This window comes from Nerophis lumbriciformis, linkage group LG02, assembly GCF_033978685.3.
Source record: "Nerophis lumbriciformis linkage group LG02, RoL_Nlum_v2.1, whole genome shotgun sequence".
NCBI lineage: Eukaryota > Metazoa > Chordata > Actinopteri > Syngnathiformes > Syngnathidae > Nerophis > Nerophis lumbriciformis.
Window position 1 is genome coordinate 64482759 of NC_084549.2, and position 27242 is coordinate 64510000.

Here is a 27242-nt window from a genome sequence, read left to right on the forward strand (position 1 = left end):
CCATGTTGAATCACAAAAACACCCATGTTAAATCACAAAAACACCCATGTTAAATCACAAAACACCCATGTTAAATCACAAAAACATCCACATTGAATCACAGGAACACCCATGTTAAATCACAAAAACATCCACATTGAATCACAGGAACACCCACGTTGAATCACAAAAACACCCATGTTAAATCACAAAAAAACCCTGTTGTAACACAAGAACACCCATGTTAAATCACAAAACACCCATGTTGAATCGCAGAAACATCCATGTTGAATCGCAGAAACATCCACGTTTAATCGCAGAAACACCCATGTTAAATCACAGAACAACGATGTTAAATCACAAAACACCCATGTTGAATCACAAAACACCCGTGGTGAAAAATGTGTCCTACTGTTGTTTAACCTGGGTCACCTGCTCATCCCTATTGTCTACTCTAACATTGTCTACTCCAACATTGTCTACTCCAACATTGTCTACTCTAACATTGTCTACTCCAACATTGTCTACTCCAACATTGTCTACTCTAACATTGTCTACTCCAACATTGTCTACTCTAACATTGTCTACTCCAACATTGTCTACTCCAACATTGTCTACTCCAACATTGTCTACTCCAACATTGTCTACTCCAACATTGTCTACTCCAACATTGTCTACTCTAACATTGTCTACTCCAACATTGTCTACTCCAACATTGTCTACTCCAACATTGTCTACTCTAACATTGTCTACTCCAACATTGTCTACTCCAACATTGTCTACTCCAACATTGTCTACTCTAACATTGTCTACTCCAACATTGTCTACTCCAACATTGTCTACTCCAACATTGTCTACTCTAACATTGTCTACTCCAACATTGTCTACTCCAACAATGTCTACTCCAACATTGTCTACTCTAACATTGTCTACTCCAACATTGTCTACTCTAACATTGTCTACTCCAACATTGTCTACTCCAACATTGTCTACTCCAACATTGTCTACTCCAACATTGTCTACTCCAACATTGTCTACTCCAACATTGTCTACTCCAACATTGTCTACTCTAACATTGTCTACTCCAACATTGTCTACTCCAACATTGTCTACTCCAACATTGTCTACTCCAACATTGTCTACTCCAACATTGTCTACTCTAACATTGTCTACTCCAACATTGTCTACTCCAACATTGTCTACTCTAACATTGTCTACTCCAACATTGTCTACTCCAACATTGTCTACTCCAACATTGTCTACTCCAACATTGTCTACTCCAACATTGTCTACTCCAACATTGTCTACTCTAACATTGTCTACTCTAACATTGTCTACTCCAACATTGTCTACTCCAACATTGTCTACTCCAACATTGTCTACTCCAACATTGTCTACTCCAACATTGTCTACTCCAACATTGTCTACTCCAACATTGTCTACTCCAACATTGTCTACTCCAACATTGTCTACTCCAACATTGTCTACTCCAACATTGTCTACTCTAACATTGTCTACTCTAACATTGTCTACTCTAACATTGTCTACTCCAACATTGTCTACTCCAACATTGTCTACTCTAACATTGTCTACTCTAACATTGTCTACTCCAACATTGTCTACTCCAACATTGTCTACTCCAACATTGTCTACTCCAACATTGTCTACTCTAACATTGTCTACTCTAACATTGTCTACTCCAACATTGTCTACTCTAACATTGTCTACTCCAACATTGTCTACTCCAACATTGTCTACTCCAACATTGTCTACTCCAACATTGTCTACTCCAACATTGTCTACTCCAACATTGTCTACTCCAACATTGTCTACTCTAACATTGTCTACTCTAACATTGTCTACTCCAACATTGTCTACTCCAACATTGTCTACTCCAACATTGTCTACTCCAACATTGTCTACTCCAACATTGTCTACTCCAACATTGTCTACTCCAACATTGTCTACTCTAACATTGTCTACTCCAACATTGTCTACTCCAACATTGTCTACTCCAACATTGTCTACTCCAACATTGTCTACTCCAACATTGTCTACTCTAACATTGTCTACTCCAACATTGTCTACTCCAACATTGTCTACTCTAACATTGTCTACTCCAACATTGTCTACTCCAACATTGTCTACTCCAACATTGTCTACTCCAACATTGTCTACTCCAACATTGTCTACTCCAACATTGTCTACTCTAACATTGTCTACTCTAACATTGTCTACTCCAACATTGTCTACTCCAACATTGTCTACTCCAACATTGTCTACTCCAACATTGTCTACTCCAACATTGTCTACTCCAACATTGTCTACTCCAACATTGTCTACTCCAACATTGTCTACTCCAACATTGCTTCTGCCGCACCTAAAAGGAAAAGACCTTAAACTCAGCAGCGCCACCTGACGCATTTCTGGCACAAGTTTCAATGTCAAAGCTCATTTTGCAGCGATGCTAACGTTGCTATTGTCAGGATGTCCTTCTTTCTGGCCTTCATGGGGAAGCTGGAGTCTGTTTTAAGTGGATGGACACACACACACACACACACACACACACACACACACACACACACACACACACACACACACACACACACACTAGTCAGAGCCAAGTGGTAACAAAAAAAAAACCTCGAATTGTTAAAGCTTGTCAAGTGTGAGCGAATCTTACACATTGGCGACATGTTTGCTGCAAAAAGGAGAGCTTATCAGCATAAACTGGGGAGAAAGAAGCTGCATAAGAAGCAGACGCATGATTGACGAGACGTGTGCGTGTGTGCGTGTGTGTGTGTGTGTGTGTCTGTGTCTGTGTGTGTGTGTGTGTGTGTGTGTGTGTCTGTGTGTGTGTGTGTGTGAGAGAGAGAGAGAGAGGATTATCAACACACAGCTAATCTCTTTATACCACTCAAATCTACATCGCCTCTGCACATAAAAAAAACCACACTTTTTGGTGCTCTTGGTGAACACACACACACACACACACACACACACACACACGCACACACACGCACACACACACCCCATCACGTTTATGCAGACGGACCAATGCAGATGAAAGATGATGTTCCTCTGATGTTTAGTTTTTTTTGGAGATGATGCAAAACATTTGCACTTCACAAAGTGACCTGCGGGTGGCGCTGGTCCTTAAAGCGCTGACCAGGTTGAAATGCGCCACAATTTGGACTTCAAAACATTATTTTTTGTCCTGCCTCGGAAGTCAAAACAACGGTGCGGAAAAGTGGATTTTTACAAAAATACAATTTTACGGAAAAATTAACGGTATTTCAGTGTAAAAAAAACACTGTTATTTCTACGGCGGAATTCTGAAAATGCCAAAATAAATTAAAAAAAATTAAATAAAATGTAAATATAAAATTCAAAAATATATATAAATAAAACCAAATAAAAATTGAAAAGTATAGTATCAATAAAGATCAATAAAGTTTGTCTATCGGGCACATATTGACGTCAAATTACATTAGCTGTGTTGTCACGGCTCTAACAGGATTTAACCATTAACAATATTAACGATAACCACAGTAAAAAAAATTTTTTTAAACGACGGTTAATATTACCCTTTTAAATTACAGCAATAGAAAAACCATGACTGGTACCTGCACTTTGATAAGCTCACGGAATGAGTGGCGCTAGCGTGCATGCTAACATGAAAACAAGAGACATCAACGTCCTTCCCCAATAAGAAAGGACATACCCCAGTCTAAACTTATATAAACACATTAGTCAATTGTGCACATTGATCGTACAAGCTGTGCTGTCATCGCACAGAATGATCCATCGGAGAAAAACGATGCGAAAATAAACACAAATATGAAATAAAATTTCCCAAATTTCATTTTTAATGTATTTATGAATAAATAAATAAAAATAATAATAAAACAACGGAAATAATAAATAAGAATATATTTTATTTGCAACTCACTTTTTATTTCAATAAAATGTTCAAGTGCTGAAGTTCAAAGCAATATTTAAAACAATAAAAGCTTAGACATATAAAATAGTAAGACTATACAAAACATGCAAAAATATTGGGGGGTTTTAACAGTATTTATTTTAATTATTTAAAATAATCCAAGTGTGTTCACCCTAAGTACATTTTGAGCACATTCAACAATATTGTGATTATAATATTGCTGCTATTTTGGTGAAAAAAATTATATTTAAAAACATAAAATGTGTATATTTTGTTACATCCCTGACACTGACACTTGGCCGTCACTCCAGCAGCACTGAGAGGGGACTCAGCCAAAATACCTTTAAGTAATGTTGCAATTTTCAGTACCAACAAAGAAATTGAAATGTAAGAATTAATGAAGATATAACAGAAGTTATGGTAGTCAGTTCATTTTGAAATGTTCCAATAAAAAAATAAAAAAAAATAATCGATTTCATTATTAACCCTTTAAAGCCTGAACCACTAAATACTTGACAGAAAATACCAATTATTTGTTTTTGTTTTTGTTTTGGTTTTTTTTGACAAAAATCAGTTTTCATATACTGTATGAATTTCACTTTGCATCGTATTTGACACCGGTATCAGCATCTGCGATACTAGCCCTGTGGTTACTTGATATCAATCGATGACAAAAAAATAAATAAATAAAATAAAATAAACAATAAATAAATAATTTTGAAAAAAATGTTATTTAATTTTATGGAGCCCCTAAAGGGACATGGGGGATTTAATTTTTTAGATATGTATCTCGTGCGCAAGAGAAACTTTTGTGTGCGCACAACATACATATTTAAAAAAATACAAAATTAAAAAATGTCCCCCCCCAAAAAATGTTTCCCCCATGTCCCTTTCGGGGCTGCGTAAAATTTTAATTTTAAATTTTAAATTTCAATTTTAAATTTTAAATTTTTTATTTTACATTTAACATTTAAAATGTTTTATTTTTTATTTTAAATGAAATAAAATTAAATAAAATTAAATTAAATTAAATTAAATTAAATTAAATTAAATGCAACAAATATATAAATAAAATTAAAAGATGTCTTCTAAAAATATTAAAAAGTATACCAATTTCCCTTTCGGGATTTAATGTGCGATAAATTGATTGTCCAAATCGCAATGTGGAATATTGGACTGTTCCAAGACACACCAAAATCTTATTTCAATCATTTCACGAGATAGATATCTAAAAAAAAAATTTGAAAAAATTAAAATTCCCCCCAAATAAAACATTTCCCCCATGTCCCTTTAGGGGCTCCGTAAAATTGAAATTGAAATTTTAAATTTTAAATTTTAAATAAATTCAATTAAATTAAATTAAATTAATATATAAATAAAAATAAAAGATATCTAAAAAAATTAAAAAGTATACCAATTTCCCTTTCGGGATTTAATGTGCGATACATTGATTGTACGCAGTGCCGGCCCAAGCCTCCATGGGGCCCTAAGCAAAATTTGATTTTGGGGCCCTCTATTTCTGCCAATAATATTGATTGTTGATCATTCACACACCTACTATAAACTCATTGCGGCTCTGGCAGTGTTGTTTACATTATCCTATTGTCAGCCTGGCATGTCTTTACAAATGACATGTCATTTATAAAGATATGGGGGTGGCCCAGTTAAGAACATAAATAATACCAATGAATGAACGAATGATGTCCAGAGTGCCACATATGGTTCCTAATCTTAAAATGTAGAAAACATTCAGCTACAAGAGTGGCCTGGGGTTGAACAGTCCAAGTGATAAAGCTTTGTATTTACAGTAAAAGTGTCATCTTGTCTCATCAGTCTTGTACATATTAGTCTTTAATTACTAGTTTACATTTTTAGTTAATTGTTCATATTTAATGTTTACTTTGTACAAAGAGAGCGCAGTCTACTGAAGTTAAATTCATCAATAGTTTTCCCCTTTGAAAGACGCAAGGCAAAATCCTTCCATTTCACCATGTTGCTACAATGATCTTCACTGTTTTCATGCTGTTTCAGCAGTGCACCTATGTTGACCCAATCCCGCTGTCCCTCGGCTGCCAGTTTTAAGGACTTTTTGGAAAATAATTTGCAGCAAAAGCAATAGACTGCATCTTTACTTCTTGAATAAGTCAGCCAGCTACGCTTGACTTGTTCCCCATTGACTAGCTGTCTGTAGGTATAATGATAATGAAAACTTCGGCCATCATGCCGTTTGGGGAATGAAAAGTTCTCCTTAATAGACAGTGGTCCTCTGATCACCTGCTCAGTCCTGTCTGAATCTGAGAGGAAAGATATGGCGTCACATTAGTGCCAAAAATCCAAGCGCATAAAAACTGTTATCGCGCGCTGATTCTCCACTTTGTGCGCGCGCGACACCCTTTTGCACGCGCGTGGTGTCTTTTTGCGCGCGCGCGGTGCCTTTCTGCGCGCGCGCCGTCTCGGTCTGTGCGCTCTCTGTGTACTCCTGGCATCTCTCCTCGCGCTGTCATTTTTTTTGGGGGCACTTTGGGGGCAGGTATGCTTAGACAGCCCCTCCTTTCTGATTGGCTCTGAGCATTTTTCATATGACCAATCATTCTCCAGCGTAGCAACGTTGTAGCCATCTTACCTCGGACAGCTAGCCTCAATCATTACATTGATGTCAAAGCAAGTTATGGTAATTTAATTAGTACATGTACCAATTAAATTACCATAACTTGCTCGATTTTCAACCAATTTACAAACGGTTTGCCTTGTTACAAATCTTATTACATGTAGATATGACATAGGATGCTGCACCTGTTGAAATCACCTCTTTCGCTATAAAAAAAAACGACTTAATTGTGCAACATAGTTGTGTAGGGTCAGTGATAGTCAGTTCTCTGATTATTTTAAACGGTTTCAGAATACATTATTAAAAGGCTATTTTTAACATTTTAAAAACAAAATTCAAAGATTATTTCATTAATTTTATGGCTGAATCAAAAGAAATTCCATAAATTAGAAAACAAATGTTCAAGAAGAAGTGAAAACTTTGCGCCTATAACAATCTTGATACATATTGACGATGACCCGCCCTGCTATACTTCTGATTGGCTCTGAGCATTTTTCGCCTGACCAATCAGAAAGAAGGGGCCGTCTAAGCATACCCGCCCCCAAAGTGCCAAAACGAAACATGCCAGCGCACAGACCGAGACGGCGCGCGCGCAAAAAGGCACCACGCGCGCGCAAAAGGGTGTCGCGCGCGCGCACGAAGTGGAGAATCAGCGCGCGATAACAGTTTTTATGCGCTCGGATTTTTGGCACTAATGTGACGCCATAGCAGGCGGCAAACGTCACAGGTGCAGCAGAGGCAGCTTTACATTTAAAGAGAGGCAGGAAGAATCACTAAGCCTAGATCAGCAGCAGCACTCTGTTGACCTAAAATTGTGTTTTTGTACAATAATATATCTTTGATCATTTAGAAATCATCAGTCAGACTCGTACATGCAAAAAATTAAAAATAAGATTTTTTTTGTTAATTGCTTTTGGGGGCCCCCTGGTGGCCGCGGGGCCCTAAGCAAGCGCTTAGTACGCTTATGCCTTGGGCCGGCTCTGATTGTACGAATCGCAATGTGGAATATTGGACTGTTCCAAGACACCCCAAAATCTTATTTCAATCATTTTTTAAAATGTATTTCAGTCAATTTAACCAAAATCCAGCGGACATTTAAAAACATCATTAATTCAAAAAGCAACAAATTCAAAGGTTTTTTTATGCCTCGAGATGAATAAAACGCTTTAAACCACCACAAGGGTTAGAATATTTTGGTGAAGACAAATTAAAAAACTATATTTTTGAGGCGAGTGTGTCACGATTCTGCACTTTCACCAAGTCCACTTGGCGTGTCGTGACTCTTTGTGATAATTAAGACGGGGGGACAATTAGCCTGCAGCCACCTTGTCTAATGTGACACTCCACGTCACGCGCGCACACGCATCATTTAGGACGTCTTCTTTTTTTTGTTGCGTTTTGTTGCACCGAGAGACTTCCTGGCTGAATCATTTGCATATTTGCATATTAATGAGGTCCCTGGAGGGCCCAGGAGAGACACGCCAGCACGTGTTCACATGTGTTACACGTCATCTCTGATCGAGCGTGGCAAATATATGATAAATGAATGTCGTCCTTGTTGCTTTAATGTTGCACCGTCGTCCCTCACAATCCACGCGTGCGTTACGTGGAGTTGCGTCATAAAGCATAAATCAACAAATGTAAATCAGTGCAGGCACATAATGTCAGCGTTGCAATAAAAATACTATAATATGTATTAATGTAGGTTAACTGGGATAAAAACAGACGAAAGTGTGATAAAAACAGAAAGAATGAAGAAAAAAAATACAGTTTTTATTGTCTTTTTTTGCACAATTTTACTGCTCCACGCCAGCAAGTTTTGCTGCAGGACGAAAAGTTTCTGTGTATTTGCTGCTCTCGTGTGGGCAAACATTGTCATTGCAGCTGTGGCGCTCAGTATATAAGAATTAAATAAGAATTGAAGTATGATGTTCTGAAATTGTCAAATGTGGACATTTAAATACAAATTGATATGTTTGGACTTAAAAAAAAAAAAAAAGTAGATGTGGATAGTTTGAAAATGGAAAAATATGTACATTTGAAATTAAATAAAAATGTATATTAAAATAATTAAAAACGTTTAGATGCATTGAATAATATAGGCCTATAAAAATAATACATTTGGATTTTTAAAAATGTTGCATTAATTCAACCTTTTTTTTTTAAATGACAAATTACTAAATGTCGATGCAAAAAAGATAAGATGCAAATTAAAAAAAACCAAATCAAAATCTAATCTTTTTTTAATTAGACACACATGTCGAAAAAAATACAAATATGAACCCCTATTTGTTAATGGCAAATATGGACATTTAGAAATTTAAAAAAATATAGATATGTAAAAATAATGTGGACTTTGAAAAATTAATAGATAAAGATCCATAGATAATAAAACATTAAGACTTTTTTGAATAAACTAATATTGACATGTCAAAGATTTACAAATATGTATATTTAAAAGAAACATTTATGCAACTATGAAGATAAATACTTATGGGTGCATAAAGACATTAAAATATAAAACTTATTTTAAAAGATTGACAAATATGGAAAATTTAAAATTAATAAATATGGATATAAAAAAAAAAAAAAAAAATCCAGATATTTATTTATATTTAAAACAAAAAAATATGGACCTATTAAGATAAATAAACATGGATAAATAAAATACGCAACGTATTTAAAAATATATATATATACAAATATGGACATTTAAAAATTAATACACATGGGAAGAAGAAGAAAAATGTTAAGACTTTTAAAAATAAATAAATATGGATTTTTTTTTTATATACATTTTTTTATTTTCTTTAAATAAACGAATATTGACATATTAAAAATATACAGATATGCATGTTTAAATTTAAAAAATGCACCTATGAAGATAAATATATATGTGTATATAAAATAAATTACAAATATAAAACTTATTCTTAAAAAAAGTTTACAAATATGGTAAATAAAAAATTTATAAATATGGGTATCAAAAAAGAAAACTGTGGACTTAAAAAAAATACATACATCAAAAAAGGTTAATTTAAAAAAAAAATACAGTATATATATTTTAAAAAAAATAAAAAAAAAATAAAAATATATATATATAATATATATATATATATATATATATATATATATATATATATATATATATATATATATATATATATATATCCATCCATCCATCCATCCATTTCCTATTGCTTGTCCCTACATGTATATATATATATATATATATATATATATATATATATATATATATATATATATATATATATATATATATATATATATATATATATATATATATATATATATATATATTAACCTTATGTCTTTAAACAAAAACAATTCTGACCTATCAAGATAAAAATAATATGGATATATAAAAACGTAAAAAATATTAATCTTATTTTCAAAAAATTTACAAATATAGACATTTAAAAATGAATAAATATATAAATTAAATTAAAATATGTATGGCTAAAAATATAAATTGTAACCTTTTTTTAATGCAGGTTATGCAACACTACATGCCACAGGCCATTTAATTAATCTACTGTATGTCCTTTTTATGAACACTTTCAACAGCGGAGGTTGTCATGCATTAGTGAACAAGTCCCAAAATTCCGCAAAAAAAAAAAAAAAAATCTGATCACACGAGTACAATATTACCTATAAACAATAAAACACTGAATATTCTAAATATAAGAACGTTGCTCCTCTACTTAAATCCCAAACCACCTTGATCGGCATTTTTTTTTATATTAGAGCATGAGCAACAAAGATGCAGCAAACACGGCAAAACATGAACGCAAAGGCTAAAAATAAAACATTTACATATTCGATATAATATCACTGTTGTTGAACTTTGTTGTAGAAATCCGCCTCCGACTAACACCGCGTCTCAGGCTTTTTGCTGTGTAATCAAACCCCGCCCACTTTGCTTCTTGCCCTTATTTGCATGGCGCTGCTGTGACGTAGTTCCTATGGTTACCGTAGTAACCCGTGTGTCACTCAAAAGTGCAGATTGTAGCCAATGGAATCGTTTCTATAGTTTAAAAATATCCAGTGGGCCGGATTGAAATGTTAATTATGTTGTATTATGCCAAGGTAGCACATTTAACTGCCTTTTGTATGCTGTTGTAAAAGACCCGAGTCACGTGACGTCGAACTTGACACCTCATTGGCTGACTCTGAGACAGGCTCGATCGTTTCCATCTGAATTTAGCAAAAGTGAGTCTTGCTTTTTTAAATTTCAAAACACACGTATTTTGATCACACTTTTTTTTTACAATGAAATTGTCAGCATACATTCAGTTCACAAAATTCAAAACGCAAAAAAATCGGTGTCAAAATAAAAGCTTCCGTTATAAAGACACAAATTAACCTCCCAACTAAACACATTTAAAACAATGTATGCAAGCGGTGTCCAATTTATGTTTATTTGCTGCCCTCATCTTGTTTTATTAGTAGCATGCTGCAAATATTAAACATACGATCAAATGTTTAAAAAAAATCAAAGGAAAAATGTGTAAATAACAAAGTGTATATGTTCAAACTAATAACCTAGATCAGGGGTCCCCAAACTTTTTGACTCCGGGGCCGTATTGGGGTAAAACAATTTGGCTGGGAGCCGCGCTATATATATATATATATATATATATATATATATATATATATATATATATATATATATATATATATATATATATATATGTGTGTGTATATGTATGTGTCTATGTATATGTATATGTCCATGTATATATATATATGTGTATATTTGTATATATATATATATGTGTGTGTGTTTATATATGTATATGTCTATGTATATGTCCATGTATATATGTATATGTGTATATATGTATATGTGTATATATGTGTATGTGTCTATATGTGTGTGTATATATATATATATATATATGTGTCTATGTATATGTCCATGTATATATATATATATATGTGTATATTTGTATATATATGTGTGTGTGTTTATATATGTATATGTCTATGTATATGTCCATGTATATATATGTATATGTGTATATATGTATATATATGTATATGTGTATATATGTGTATGTGTCTATATGTGTGTATATATATATATATATATATATTTGTATATATATATATATATATATATATATATATATGTATATGTATTCATACATATATATATATATGTATATGTATTCATACATATATATTCCTCACGCACTAATTGACTTAAAGAGCGCACTTACTGCATGTCACGTTATCGATGGTAAAATGCATTTTTAGACAATATGATTTGCCTGAGTGGCTAGGAGACGGTAGAAAATGGACTAGTAAGGACAAATTTAAAAACAATTATAATTGAAAAAAAAAGTTTTTTGTTTTTTAACTTGGGACTTCCCGCGGGCCGGATTTTGGACACTGGGGGCCGTATCCGGCCCACGGTCCATAGTTTGGGGACCCCTGACATAACGGCTATCTATAAAACAATGGTATTTTTTCCTTTCATATATTTATAGGTGCTAAGCTATTATTAAAATGGCCGCCGCACCTTTCAATGTTTTTAGTACATTCCTCCCTGCATGAGGTGAAACATAACATATGAGATATGTTTATATCAGCGTAAGCAAAGCTTCAACTCCCCACACTCTGTGTCATCGACGCCATGTTCATTTTTCTCTGTCCTTACTTCTTCCTCTCCGTCTTCGACCTCCCAACCCGGCGGGCCATCGCTCAGGCTGCGGCGGCTCCTGGAAGTTCAAAGGTCACGTGCTGACCTCGGGTGGAAGCCGCGCAGACACAGAGAGTGCAGCAGGAGGACAAGCGGAGGTGATCGGACCTTTAAAAAAGCTTCGATGCCGTACTTTAGCCGTTCCTAATGCTGTGACCCTCCAGATAAGCAAACATAAAATTTGTAAACAATGATTCTAATGCAGTAAAAATGTTTAATAGCTTTTATTTCATTTTCATTATTATATTCATGTGCCGCAAACACAAAATACAATTAATAATAATAAATACATACATGTTGGCGGTGACCACGATTGTACTGATTTTTCATCCCGCGTACGTCCGACATGCGTGCGGGAGCAGTTTCATCGTCTTTTCGCCGTGCCTCAGGAGCTCCTGTCCTCAAAGTAGGTGTGCTCGATGCGCCGGCAGAAGGACAGCAGGTTGCTGTAACTCCTGACCCGCTCGGCCAGCTCCGGGCTGGTCAGCCTGGTGGTCAGGATGGTGAAGAGGTGGCCGAACACCAGGGCGTCCAGCTCCGTCGGCCTGGAGCGCAACGTTGTGTCAGTCGTGATCAATAAATACACATTCAGTCCATTAATAACAGGCGCTACACTTTCCTGTGTGGATTTTCAGACATTAATTAAATGTTTTTTTGTCGCAGTTACAGCCTTCGACCACACGGGCTGCTAAAGAACCTACTCAGTGGTTAGAGTGTCCGCCCTGAGATCGGTAGGTTGTGAGTTCAAACCCCGGCCGAGTCATACCAAAGACTATAAAAATGGGACCCATTACCTCCCTGCTTCTGCACTCAGCATCAAGAGTTGGAATTGGGGGTTAAATCACCAAAAATGATTCCCGGGCGCGGCACCACTGCTGCTCACTGCTCCCCTCACCTCCCAGGGGGTGAACAAGGGGATGGGTCAAATGCAGAGGACACATTTCACCACACCTAGTGTGTGTGTGACAATCATTGGTACTTTAACTTTAACTTAACTGTAAATCCCAGGCTATAAACGACAACTTTTTTCCTACGCTTCACACTTGCGGCTTTAAAAAGCGGTGTGGCTAATTTATAGATTTTTCTTCGCTGACGGCCATAACGCAAATGGTTAAATGGTTCTTATCGTATACATACAGGCAGCGAACTGATAGGTGACATTTGATCGCCACTAGAGATGTCCGATAATGGCTTTTTTGCCGATATCCAATATTCCGATATTGTCCAATTACCGATTCCGATATCAACCGATACCGATATATACAGTCGTGGAATTCACACATTATTATGTCTAATTTTGTTGTGATGCCCTGCTGGATGCATTAAACAATGTAACAAGGTTTTCCAAAATAAATCAACTCAAGTTATGGAAAAAAAAAAAATACCAACATGGCACTGCCATATTTATTATTGAAGTCACAAAGTGCATTATTTTTTTAACATGCCTCAAAACAGCAGCTTGGAATTTGGGACATGCTCTCCCTGAGAGAGCATGAGGAGGTTGAGGTGGGTGGGGTGGGGTTTGGGAGTAGGGGGGATGTATATTGTAGCGTCCCGGAAGAGTTAGTGCTGCAAGGGGTTCTGGGTATTTGCTCTGTTGTGTTTATGTTGTGTTACGGTGCGGATGTTCGCCCGAAATGTGTTTGTCATTCTTGTTTGGTGTGGGTTCACAGTGTGGCGCATATTTGTAACAGTGTTAAAGTTGTTTATACAGCCACCCTCAGTGTGACCTGTATGGCTGTTGACCAAGTATGAATTGTATTCACTTGTGTGTGTGAAAAGCCGTAGATATTATGTGACTGGGCCGGCACACAAAGGCAGTGCCTTTAAGGTTTATTGGTGCTCTGTACTTCTCCCTACGTCCGTGTACCACTACGTACAGCGGCGTTTTAAAAAGTCATAAATTTTACTTTTTGAAAGCGATACCGATAATTTCCGATATCACATTTTAAAGCATTTGTCGGCCGATAATGTCGATATTATTGGACATCTCTAGTCTCCATCTGGAAGGAACTCAAGTCAGTGACTATTTACTGTACGTCTTGCACAGCATTTACCTATATGACCCAATCCAAACAACATTCCCTAGTCATGGTGCGGCGGGAAAAAAATAGTTCAACCGGCGCAAAAATTCAACGATCATAGTCACACATAACACAACCTGCTCATTTAACTTTGTGGATATTGTAGAGAAATGTCCAATCAGAGAAAAACTCATCTAAATTACACCCACCTAAATCCGTCACATGGGGTGATGGAAAAAATGCAAAACACTCTCTCCACACTTATCCATGTTTGGCGCATTTTAGCTGCTTGATATTTCCGATTGATTAAAAAACTTTAAGGAGGTCGTCACGGAAGTAAACAAGGTAGGAGTTGAACTTGCACATACTTTTACTAACCAATTATAATCAGCATTAATTATACATCTATTATATTATTATAATATCTACATATATTAAGTTAAAGTTAAAGTATAATGATTGTCACACACACATTCGGTGGCCTAGTGGTTAGAGTGTCCGCCCTGAGATCGGTAGGTTCTGAGTTCCCCGGCCGAGTCATACCAAAGACTATAAAAATGGGACCCATTACCTCCCTGCTTGGCACTCAGCATCAAGGGTTGGAATTGGGGGTTAAATCACCAAAAATTATTCCCTGGCGCGGCCACGGCTGCTGCCCGCTGCTGCTGCCCACTGCTCCCCTCGCCTCCCAGGGGGTGATATATATATGCATATAGTTAGTTTGCATGCAGTCGGCTTTCGGGCCCCCGGCCAAATTTTTTAAGCCCAATGCGGCCCCCCCAGTCAAAACATTTGGACACCCCTGGTTCAGAACGAAGTGCTGTTGTCAATAGCATTTCTACTCAAAAGGATTCTTCATTCATCCCTCCAAGCAACGTTAAGTTTTACAATATAACTAAAACAATTTTCACTTAATAAACCGTCCTACGTGTGATGTCTGTAGGAGAGTTTTCATGCATATTTGTACGTGCTGTCGTAATGTAATCAAGCTGGCATTGTTAGCATTAGCTAATAGGCTAACACGTTTACGAGTGTCTGTGTTATTATTATTAACTTACAATGGCATTCCTTTGGTATTGTTTCAGTTTCACAAATTCCTTAGTAAATTCACCAAAACGTCACCGTGTAAATATATTGAGTCGATGACTTTTGTTTTGTTTGATCAGCTGTTTTACTGCCACCTTTTGGAAACAATTAAGGTATGTAAATAAATATTTTTTAATAGGTGGCGACTTGTCCAGGGTGTAGACCGCCTTCCGCCCGAATGCAGCTGAGATAGGCTCCAGCACCCGCCGCGACCTCAAAAGGGACAAGCGGTAGAAAATGGATGGATATACATATATATATATATATATATCTGCGGCTTATAGTCAGTGCGACTAATATATTAATTTTTATCCCCTAAAATGTAGTGGGCGGGGCTTACATACTGTTTATTGAAGAAGAAGTGTTGCGTTCCGAGCCGCTGAGAGAGAGCTTGGCAACACTGGCTCACGTCCTCGTACACCTGAAACACGCACAAGAGACGCTTTGACGCTAACCGCATAGGTGCCACAGTAAGCTCGGCTCGGCCCGTTGCTCACCTGCGCCAGGTTCTTCCCCCCCCAGCCGATGGCGTTCATCTTCCTGCGGACCTCCCACTGCTTCTGGTAGGAGAGGATGGTGCTGAGGGGCCACGAGTACGGGCTGCTGTACCTGGGCCGGGTGATCTGCGGCGCAACGGAACGTGAGACGGCGAGGGCGCCGGCGTCACCGCCAAAGAGCTGGGACTCACCTCGGCAGCGGTGGCGTCGTCGCACCACTGGACGTACAGCTGGAGAAGACACACACGATTTGTCTTTATATACAGTACATACTGTATATATACATACATATATATACATACACATATATATATGTATATGACGGGATGCAAAACAATAACAGTTCAGTACTTTTTCACAAAATGGTCACTACTGCCTAGTTTCTCTTGTTATATTCTTATTTTACCGTTATATTTTTATTCTCATTGTTGCTTTTTATTTTTATTCTTATTGTAATATTTTTCTATTTTGTTTCCATTTATACCCCCATTATTTACTTTTTAAATTATATCTCAATTCTGTACACTGCTGCTGGAATTTGAATTTTCCTGAGGGAACTCTCCTGAAGGAATCAATAAAGTACTATCTATCTATCTATCTATCTATCTATATAGCTATCCATCTATCTATCTATCTATCTATCTATCTATCTATCTATCAGCACGGGGCCTCACCTGCCATCATGGAAAGAAAAAAAATGTAAAAAGAAAAAAAATTAATTAAATTGTTATATGTATCCAGTGATTATACTATAAAGTTATTTTCCATTTAACTTCACTGGTTTTAGATTTTTTTTTTTCAAAATCGCTGAATTTTCACATTTGCCGTTCAAATACTGAGAAGAGACGGTGCGGATCAGTTGAGGCACGTCACTGCGTTGTGCCTCAACATGGATTGCGGACTCGGCTAACTGCTGGCCAGCTGTGCAGTGAGACCGTATTGCTATATGAATTATATTATACATTTCCATAGTTTAGTTAGCTGAGGTATATAATGTACAGTGTATTTTGTCAACAACTCTATGTGTGTAACGTATTTATTGTGCTGAGCAATCATAAAACTGCTGCGAAGACGCACTGGCTGAGGCTCGCAGTAATCCCGCCTCCTGGTGCCGGTTAATGCACCTCCGCCGCAGAATGCACCCCCCGACGGGAGCGCCACACCAACCAAAGCGCACACCCAAACCCTCCACGTGCAAGACCGAATCCACCCAAAAAAAGTCACCTAACAAGAAGCCAAAAAGTGCAAAAACAACAATGCTCGCGCCGGAGGAGCCGTGAATGACTGCAGGGACACAACATTAGGTACACCTGCAGACTGCAGCACGGATTTCATATTTCATTCATTCACAACTCCTCCAACACGAACACCACTGTTACCGCACTTATAAGTAAAGGTAAGACCATAATAATGTTTTTTTTTATTAAATGTGCTTTTTTGTGTGCTACAGTTTGTATGTGTAAAGTTAAAGTTAAGTTAAAGTACCAATGATTGTCACACACACACTAGGTGTGGTGAAATTTGTCATCTGCATTTGACCCATCCCCTTGCTCACCCCCTGGGATGTGAGGGGAGCAGTGGGCAGCAGCGGCGCCGCGCCCGGGAATAATTTTTGGTGATTTAACCCCCAATTCCAACCCTTGATGCTGAGTGCCAAACAGGGAAGAATGCTGGTATGAGATTTTAAACATAACCCGTTAAGTGCTGCCAATCAAATGGTGAATAAGACACTCTTTAGGGTTCATATGTTTGTAAATCTGACTGTGATGAAGTCAGTGCCTCACCAGTCATGAACCTCACCGCACGTCACTGCTATCTATATACATATGTATATATACTGTATATCTATACGTACGGTACAGACCAAAAATTTGGACACACCTCATTCAATGTGTTTTCTTTATTTTCATGACTATTTACATTGTAGATTGTCACTGAAGGCATCAAAACTATGAATGAACACATGTGGAGTTATGTACTTAACAAAAAAAGGTGAAGTAACTGAAAACATGTTTTATATTCTAGTTTCTTAAAAATAGCCACCCTTTGCTCTGATTACTGCTTTGCACACTCTTGGCATTCTCTCCATGAGCTTCCAAGCACATCTGTGAAGTGAAAACGATTTCAGGTGACTACCTCTTGAAGCTCATCAAGAGAATGCCACACGAAACACACGAGCCTCCACCAGGGGGCAGTGTAGCGTACTCAGATGTAAAACATCTTTTGCACGATCAGCCTTTTCATATAAAGCGATAAAAGAATGGAACGACCTCACAACAAACTTGAAAAGTCTAACAGATTACTCTTCATTTACAATTGAAGTTAAAAAAGTGGCTTTTGAGCAATCAAAGCTGCTCACACGGTCACTAAGGTGGCCACTATGTTTGACACATCAACTTAATGTGTATTATATTTATCCATGAGAGCATTTTTGTTGTAAATTGTGAGGTGTGTCTGTTAAAATCATGGTTGTTTTTACAAATGATGACAGATGTGAACAAGAGCATGTATTGTCTTTGTGTGATGATGTAAATGAGGTGTGGTTGTATTGTATATTATGTATGTGTCCATGAAAGGGCATTTTATGACTTTTCTTAATTTGATTACATGCTATAGTATGATTTTATTGTCATAATTTTATTGCATGATTTTTGTATCCCTTTAATTTAGGTAGCCAGGGACTGCAGATGGAAATGAGCTATTTAGCTATAATCTGGTACAGAACATATCTGTCTTTGAGCTTAATGTTTCTGTGCATTTTCCCTTCAAATAAAGACTAAACTAGACAAGAGTGTGCAAAGCAGTAATCAGAGCAAAGGGTGGCTATTTTGAAGAAACTGGACCATAAAACATGTTTTCGGTTATTTCACCTTTTTTTGTTAAGTACATAACTCCACATGTGTTCATTCATAGTTTTGATGCCTTGAGTGTGTGTGTGTGTGTGTACCTCAGCAGTCAGCAGCATGTTGTTGACCAACTCCATGTACGCTTTCATTTCAGCCCTCTGAATGTCATCTAAGCCGTCGCTCAGAGAATGACCCTAAAGGGCAATAAAAACACAGAGGTCAAAGGTCAGCTTCTGGAATAAACTGGTTGAATTTTTTTTTGTGTCACGCTCAAAGCGGTAAGCTTCTTTTTACACTTGTGTGACAGTTAATGGTGTCACAATTAGGGATGGGTACTTTTTTTGTGACCGATTCAAGCCTGCTAGCCCTACCAGATACCGATTCACGTAAAATTCAACGGTACCATGTTTCGGTATCTGGGTGTAAGATTGGCTGAAAAAAATTAGCATGTGTCAAATAACAAGTTACATGGGTCTGAGTTGTTTGGCTGCAAAATTAACTTGAAAAAAATTGCCTGTAATTGTTTTGATTGTTCTGATCTCGTCTAATGAGCAATACTACTGTAGTATTGGTATTTTTAGTTCATTTAGCCATGTTTATGCTTGAAAAGGCTTGACTTTGTACCATATATATATACATATATAAATATATATATATATATATATATATATATATATATATATATATATATATATATATATATATATATATATATATATATATATATATATACAAACCCCGTTTCCATATGAGTTGGGAAATTGTGTTAGATGTAAATATAAACGGAATACAATGATTTGCAAATCCTTTTCAACCCATGTTCAATTGAATGCACTTCAAAGACAAGATATTTGATGTTCAAACTCAAACTTTTTTTTTTTTTTTGCAAATAATAATTAACTTAGAATTTCATGGCTGCAACACATGCCAAAGTAGTTGGGAAAGGGCATGTTCACCACTGTGTTACATCACCTTTTCTTTTAACAACACTCAAACGATTGGGATCTGAGGAAACTAATTGTTGAAGCTTGGAAAGTGGAATTCTTTCCCATTCTTGTTTTATGTAGAGCTTCAGTCGTTCAACAGTCCGGGGTCTTCGCTGTCGTATTTTACGCTTCATAAGGCGCCACACATTTTCGATGGGAGACAGGTCTGGACTGCAGGCAGACCAGGAAAGTACCCGCACTCTTTTTTTACGAAGCCACGCTGTTGTAACACGTGCTGAATGTGGCTTGGCATTGTCTTGCTGAAATAAGCAGGGGTGTCCATGAAAAAGATGGCGCTTAGATGGCCGCATATGTTGTTCCAAAACCTGTATGTACCTTTCAGCATTAATGGTGCCTTCACAGATGTGTAAGTTACCCATGCCTTGGGCACTAATGCATCCCCATACCATCACAGATGCTGGCTTTTGAACTTTGCGTCGAAAACAGTCTGGATGGTTCGCTTCCCCTTTGGTCCGGATGACACGATGTCGAATATTTCCAAAAACAATTTGAAATGTGGACTCGTCAGACCACAGAACACTTTTCCACTTTGCATCAGTCCATCTTAGATGATCTCGGGCCCAGAGAAGCCAGCGGCGTTTCTGGATGTTGTTGATAAATGGCTTTCGCTTTGCATAGTAGACCTTTAACTTGCACTTACAGATGTAGCGACAAACTGTATTTAGTGACAGCGGTTTTCTGAAGTGTTCCTGAGCCCATGTGGTGATATCCTTTAGAGATTGATGTCGGTTTTTGATACAGTGCCGTCTGAGGGATCGAAGGTCACGGTCATTCAATGTTGGTTTCCGGCCATGCCGCTTACATGGAGTGATTTCTCCAGATTCTCTGAACCTTTTGATTATATTATGGACCGTAGATGTTGAAATCCCTACATTTTTTGCAATTGCACTTTGAGAAACGTTGTTCTTAAACTGTTTGACTATTTGCTCACGCAGTTGTGGACAAAGGGGTGTACCTCGCCCCATCTTTTCTTGTGAAAGACTGAGCATTTTTTGGGAAGCTGTTTTTATACCCAATCGTGGCACCCACCTGTTCCCAATTAGCCTGCACACCTGTGGGATGTTCCAAATAAGAGTTTGGTGAGCATTCCTCAACTTTATCAGTATTTATTGCCACCTTTCCCAACTTCTTTGTCATGTGTTGCTGGCATCAAATTCTAAAGTTAATGATTATTTGCAAAAAAAAATATTTTTTTAATCAGTTTGAACATCAAATATGTTGTCTTTGTAGCATATTCAACTGAATATGGTTTGAAAATGATTTGCAAATCATTGTATTCCGTTTATATTTACATCTAACACAATTTCCCAACTCATATGGAAACAGGATTTGTAAAAGAGGATTGCAGTGTGACCCACCTTGGCTTTAGTAAACTGCACTATCGGACCCAGCTCGGACACCACCTGGTTTCCCACGTGGATGAAGGGAATCTTCCCTGGAAGGGGAACAAAGAAAGGGTTCATGGTGCAGAAGGCGAGAGAGACGATGCCGCATGTTTGCCGGCGGACTCACCAGAGGGCGACATGTACTCGGCGTTGGATTTGCAAACCACCTGCACGGGCAGGCCGCACATCCTCAGGTAGGCCTTGCATGGGACATAAAACAAGCGCCATTAGTCTGGGTTTCAACGGTCAACTGACACTTCATTAGGTATCGGTACACCTGCAGACTATAACGCAGGCGTGTCCAAAGTGCAACCCAGGGGGTCATTTGCGGTAAGCAGCTTGTTTTTTTTCTAAAGACAGAATAAATACGTCCTGGACTATAACTAAAAAAAAAAAAAACATTGAATCGGACCTGAAAACTGTATATGATGATTCTCATGGGTGTTGTCACCAAATTTCTTGCAAATTATGGTAAGTTTTTAGGTGTGTTAAAGCCTTCAAAAAATGTACTCGGTGGTATAATATTAAGAATATTAAAGAATAATAATACAGAACAATGTAATATCTCATGGGGGTTAATTTCTGCAAGTCACGTTTATTTTAGAGTTTAGATTTTCTTAGCCATAGGGACATTGTTGGGCCGCCAAAAGGTTTCTCAGCTGTGGTCTGTACGGGCTGCAGAAGTACTAGGTTGCAATACCCTATTCCACCACTTGTGGCAGTAATGACAGTATCAAACAAACAGAAGAAGTCTGGAGCTAAAGTCATAAAAAAAAATTCTTAAGCGCAAAAAATATAACCAAAGTGATGAAGCTGTATTTTTGTCTGTATTGCTTCATTTATTCACAGTTTTTTTTTACATATGTACATGTATTTTTTTACCAGTTATTTTTGGTTAGTACTTATTTTTCTAATCAGCCTTGCCTAAGCCTAACGTTTATGTGTAAAATGAATAATCATCTTTGTGATCAACACATGGCTTCATATCCTTTGGCAAGATTTTAAACTGTAAGTTCGTTAGATATAATTATTGAAAACTATTCAAGTCAATAGTCATATTACTAATTCAGTGTTAGTATTTGAGTGGTGCCCCGGGCCCCTCTGTAGTGGAAAAGTTGGGCCCCGAGGTCAAAAAGGTTAGGAACGGCTATTTTACGGCACATTTCATACGCAAGACAATTCAAAATGTATATATAGAAAATAATTGTAGAAAAAAGTACGAGAAAGCGAATAAATCATAAAAATAATCAGGGATTTATCCAATTTGCTTTGCTTTGTTCAGATAGTTCAGCTTTATATTGACCTACATTGTACTGGTTTGTATATGACTCGGAAGTGTTGGGCTGCAAAATTGGCTAAAAAAGTTAGCAAACTAATGTTAGTATGCTAGAATGCTAACATTAGCATGCTAACAGTTACCATATGACGCTAATGTTAGTACGCTAAAATGTAAACATTAGCATTCTAACAATTAGCACGTGTCAAATACCAGTTTATAAGACTCTGAGGTATTTGGCTGCACGATTGGCTAAAAAAAAAAATTGCACATTAATTTTAGTATGCTAGAATACTAACATTAGCCTGCTAACAATTAGCATGCATCAAATACCAGTTTATAAGACTCTGAGGTGTTTGGCTGCACAATTGGCTAAAAAAGTTAGCGCGCTAAAATGCAAATATTAGCATTATAACAATTAGCATGTGTCAAGTACCAGTTTATAAGATTCTGAGGTGTTTGACTGCACAATTGGCTAAAAGAAATGTGCACGCTAATTTTAGCATGCTGGAATGCTAACATTAGCCTGCTAACATTAGCCTGCTAACAATTAGTGTGTGTGAAGTACCAATTTATAAGACTCTGGGGTGTTTGGCTGCACACTTGGCTAAAAAAATTAGCACGCTAATGTTAGTGTGCTAGGATGCTAATATTAGCCTGCTAACAATTAGCATGTGTCAAATACCAATTTATAAGACTTTAAGATGTTTGGCTGCACAATTGGCTAAACAAGTTTGCACACTAATCCTAGCGTATGCTAGGATTCCAACATTAGCGTGCTAACAGTTAGCATGTGTCAAGTACGTTAGTGTTCGGCAGTACACTTGGCTAAAAAAAGGTAGCACGCTAACGTTAGTACGCTAAAATGCAAACATTAGCATTCTAACAATGAGCGTGTGTCAAGCACCAGTTTATAAGACTCTGAGGTGTTTCTGAGGCTGCACAATTGGCTAAAAAAATTAGCACGCTAATGTTAGTATGCATTCTAGCATTCTAACATTAGCCTGCTAACAATTAGCATGTGTCAAATACCAGTTTATAAGACTCTGAGGTGTTTGGCTGCACAATTGGCTAAAGAAATGTGCACGCTAGTGTTTGTATACTAGAATGCTAACATTAGTGTGCTAACAGTTAGCATGTGTCAAGTACCTTAGTTATATGACTCTGAGGTGTTCGGCTGCAAAGTTGGCTAAAAAGTAGGTTGCATATAATTATTGAAAATCAAGAAATCCCAATTTAAAATCAAGCGTAAGATTATTAATTCAGTGTTAATATTTCAGTGGGATTCGGGCCCTTCTGTAGTGGAAAATAAGTTTGGCCTCTAGGTTTAAAAGGTTAAGAATTGTCCTTTATTGCACAATTTATATGCAAGACAATTAAAAAATGTGTATATCTATATAAAAGTTGTAAAAAATTACAACAAAGTAAAACAAATAATTTTTTAAATCATAAAAATAATCATGAATTAATCTAATTTGCTTTGTTTTGTTCAGCTAGTTTACCATCTATTGACCTACACTGTACTGGTTTTAGTATCTTTAATGCAACAATGTATCAAAATGGCCCTTGCATCCTTCAAGTTTTCTGTACAAGCCCCTCGCCGGAATAAGTTTGGGGTGCAAAACGAGCATTGACAAAGAGTTTACCTGCACAGCAAGAGAAGAGGCACACTCTGACAGCAGAATCTGATCCTCTGCAACAGTCGCAAAGAACACGATTGGCATTGTTGGTTTTATGGCTCTTAGTGCCCATCGTTACAAACATACACTGCGCTTTATTATCATATAAATGACCAAATCCCCTGCATTGAGAGTACTGTGCACACACTCACCCTTCAGAGGCTGGTACAAGGCGGCACTCTCGGGCCAAGGCTCAGCAGCTGTGCAAGTCAAAGAAGTCAACAGGTTAAAAAATACATACACTGATATTTGTATTCCAGCTTGCAGGGGTACCTAATCAAGTGGGCCGTGGGTAATCATGTTAACTATGAACAATTATGTTATCTAACAAAATTCCAAAATAGCTTTCATAACAGTCCAAAAAAAACGACTGAACATTAACTCGCACTTTAAAGTTGAACATTTCGTTGGTTTTCACCAGGGGTGTCAAACATACGGCGCGCGGGCCGGATCAGGCCTGCGAACAGGTTATACCGGGCTCGCGGGATGAGTTTGCTAAGTATAGAAAATGAGCTGAAACAGCTGTTCTAAATGTGTCCACTAGATGTCACAATAGTAATTGTTTGTATCTTTGTAAATGATGCTACATATGAAAAAAAAAAAAACACGTTAGTGCACCAGTCGAGGAAAATTAGCAAACTACATAAATAACATCCTGTAATTTGATTTTGATATCATTTTTTTATCTTGATGGATTGAAAATTAACACCAATGAGTTGACTGATGAACATTATTACATAATTTATTCATAAAGTATAAATAACGACAAACAAAGATAAAGTTAAAGTTCCAATGAACGTCACACACACACACACGGGGTGTGGGGAAATTTGTCCTCTGCATTTGACCCATCCCCATGTTCACCCCCTGGGAGGCGAGGGGAGCAGTGAGCAGCAGCGTGAGGGAATCATTTGGTGATTTAACCCCCAATTCCAACCCTTGATGCAGGGAGGTAATGGGTCCCATTGTTATAGTCTTTGGCATGACTCGGCCGGGGTTTGAACTCACGACCTTCCAGTCTCAGGGCGGACACTCTAACCACGAGGCCACTGAGCTAAAGTGAAGTGTGAATTATATTTATATAGCGCTTTTCTCTAGTGACTCAAAGCGCTTTTATATAGTGAAACCCAATATCTAAGTTACATTTAAACCAGTGTGGGTGGCACTGGGGGCAGGTGGGTAAAGTGTCTTGACCAAGGACACAACGGCAGTGACTAGGATGGCGGAAGCGGGGCTCAAACCTGGAACCTTCAAGTTGCTGGCACGGCCACTCTACCAACCGGGCTATACCACCCAAAATATACCCCTAAAGATAGAATACTATTAAAGTTAAAGTACCAATGATTGTCACACACACACTAGGTGTGGCGAAATTATTCTCTGCATTTGACCCATCACCCTTGATCACCCCCTGGGAGGTGAGAGGAGCAGCGGTGGCCGCGCCCGGGAATCATTTTTGATGATTTAACCCCCAATTCCAACCCTTGATGCTGAGTGCCAAGCAGGGAGGTAATGGGTTCTCATCTTTAGAGTCTTTGGTATGACTCGGCCGGGGTTTGAACTCATGACCTTCCAGGCTCAAGGCAGACACTCTAACCACAGGGCCACTGAGCTAAAGATAGAATACTATTAATCGCAACATGTAAGTGTAAAAAAACAACACCACCATTATGATTTGTACATTTTCAGAATGTGCTTGTTCTATTTTTAAACAAAGAAAACACCCTGAAGTTGTCTTTATTTTTAAGTTATTGTGCCGTGATTTTGCCAGTCTGGGAGTTCAGAAGTCAAACTCAAACCGGAAGTTATAAATAAAAGCGCCAAAATGGCGGGTCAATTTCGGGTTTCAAAAGAGCAGGACTGTGTCACAGCAGCGATGCAGAAACAAAGTAAGCCATTAAACTACATACAATGTATATACAAAATGTCGTTTAATCGTTGCTAAAAGTTGGCAAATTTCCGAAAACAGCGTGTTGAAAATTCACCACCGGAAACAAGGTACCGGTAACCAAGTTACGCAAAAGGCGTAAACTACGCCAAAAACATGCTAATGGCGTAAACGGCGGCTAGTAACTAATACACTCGGTTAGCCTTCAAGCTCACTGCGGGGTGGCTTTAAATATTAAGGCTTTTGTTGTATGCCAACCACCGTTCGCGTTAAAACGTTTAATTTTTCCGACGTTAAAACATTTAATTGAGCTTTGCAATGCTACAGCGAGTGTAAATGCAGACGTTAGTTAGCTAGGACTAGCTATACACGGACATTAAAATACATGCTCCAGCAACACTTTACCCGCCATTTGTGACACGAATGCGTCCGCCGCAAGAGACATGCCGCACTTAAAGTGTCCGTTTTAATAACCACTCTTTTTAAATATTGTTTCCACTTAATACAGAGCTAAGGTCAGCTCTGCTTCATGTGAGTTTAAGGGCAAGCTTCGCAATCACCGACTGGTCCGCCAACAGTTCCGGGTCCGACGTGGAACTTTTAATGACGAAACAATTCGTTCCGCTTGCAGCTCGTAAGATGATGGCTTGTTTTGGTCAAATAGGTCAACGCTTTTTCATTAAACCGGATTTTAATGTGTGACGCAAATGTAACCATGTGTGTGTAAATTACACTTAATTATAGGATTTTGTGTTTATAATTCAACAAAAAGGAGGAGGAAGAAGCAGTCCCCTTTATATACCCCTTTTCAATGTCTTGCAATGAACTAATATTTTCTTCACTTCCTATGTTTAAATATTATGCTACAATTATGTTAAAAGGTAATATGTTCATTAAAACTGTTTTATTCGCTATTAATGTAAACAGTTCAGTTTTTTCTTTCCATTGTGCTTTTTTTTTTTGCCATTTTTTTCCATTCTGGCTTTTGTCATCTTACTTTATCTTACTGAAATATGTACATTTATTATAGATAAACGAATTAAAACATAAAAGCTGAGAAACATTGTAAAATGTATACATAAATGTAGCAGTCACTTAATACATATTGATGATGTTATATGTTATGATTGCATAAAAAATTGCAAGCTTTAAAAGAAGTAACTATTTATGGAATTGCTAAATATATATGTATGTATGTACATGTGTATATGCGTGTGTATGTATGTATGTAAACAATGTGTGTGTGTGTGTGTGTGTGTGTGTGTGTGTGTGTGTGTGTGTGTGTGTGTGTGTGTG

At 37.3% G+C, this 27242-nt stretch overlaps 1 protein-coding gene and 1 long non-coding RNA gene across 2 annotated transcripts in view; one reads left to right on the top strand and one right to left on the bottom strand.

Moving 5' to 3' along the window:
- Positions 1–12452: 12452 nt before the first annotated feature.
- mtx2 (metaxin 2) lies at positions 12453–26531 on the bottom strand. The gene is made up of 10 exons (XM_061966541.1): positions 26352–26531; positions 24211–24258; positions 24026–24072; positions 21231–21303; positions 21077–21153; positions 18813–18905; positions 16057–16095; positions 15866–15991; positions 15713–15789; positions 12453–12803 (listed from the first exon to the last, which is right to left on the bottom strand). Exons 1-10 carry the CDS (start codon positions 26389–26391, stop codon positions 12644–12646), a joined length of 780 nt encoding a protein of 259 aa, XP_061822525.1. The 5' UTR covers positions 26392–26531; the 3' UTR covers positions 12453–12643.
- LOC133610364 (uncharacterized) overlaps positions 25864–27242 on the top strand; it is a 4149-nt gene continuing 2770 nt past the window's right edge. The window contains exon 1 of the long non-coding RNA XR_009815858.1: positions 25864–25947. This is a non-coding gene — a long non-coding RNA (uncharacterized lncRNA). The remainder of the gene's footprint in view (positions 25948–27242) is intronic.

Coding starts and splice junctions, on each gene's coding strand:
- mtx2 (XM_061966541.1), bottom strand. CDS start 26,391: ATGTCTCTTGCGGCGGACGCATTCGTGTCACAAATGGCGG. Junction 24,259..26,351: donor ATTCGTGTCACAAATGGCGG/GTAAAGTGTTGC, acceptor TGACTTGCACAG/CTGCTGAGCCTTGGCCCGAG. Junction 18,906..21,076: donor TGCAGTTTACTAAAGCCAAG/GTGGGTCACACT, acceptor ATTGCCCTTTAG/GGTCATTCTCTGAGCGACGG.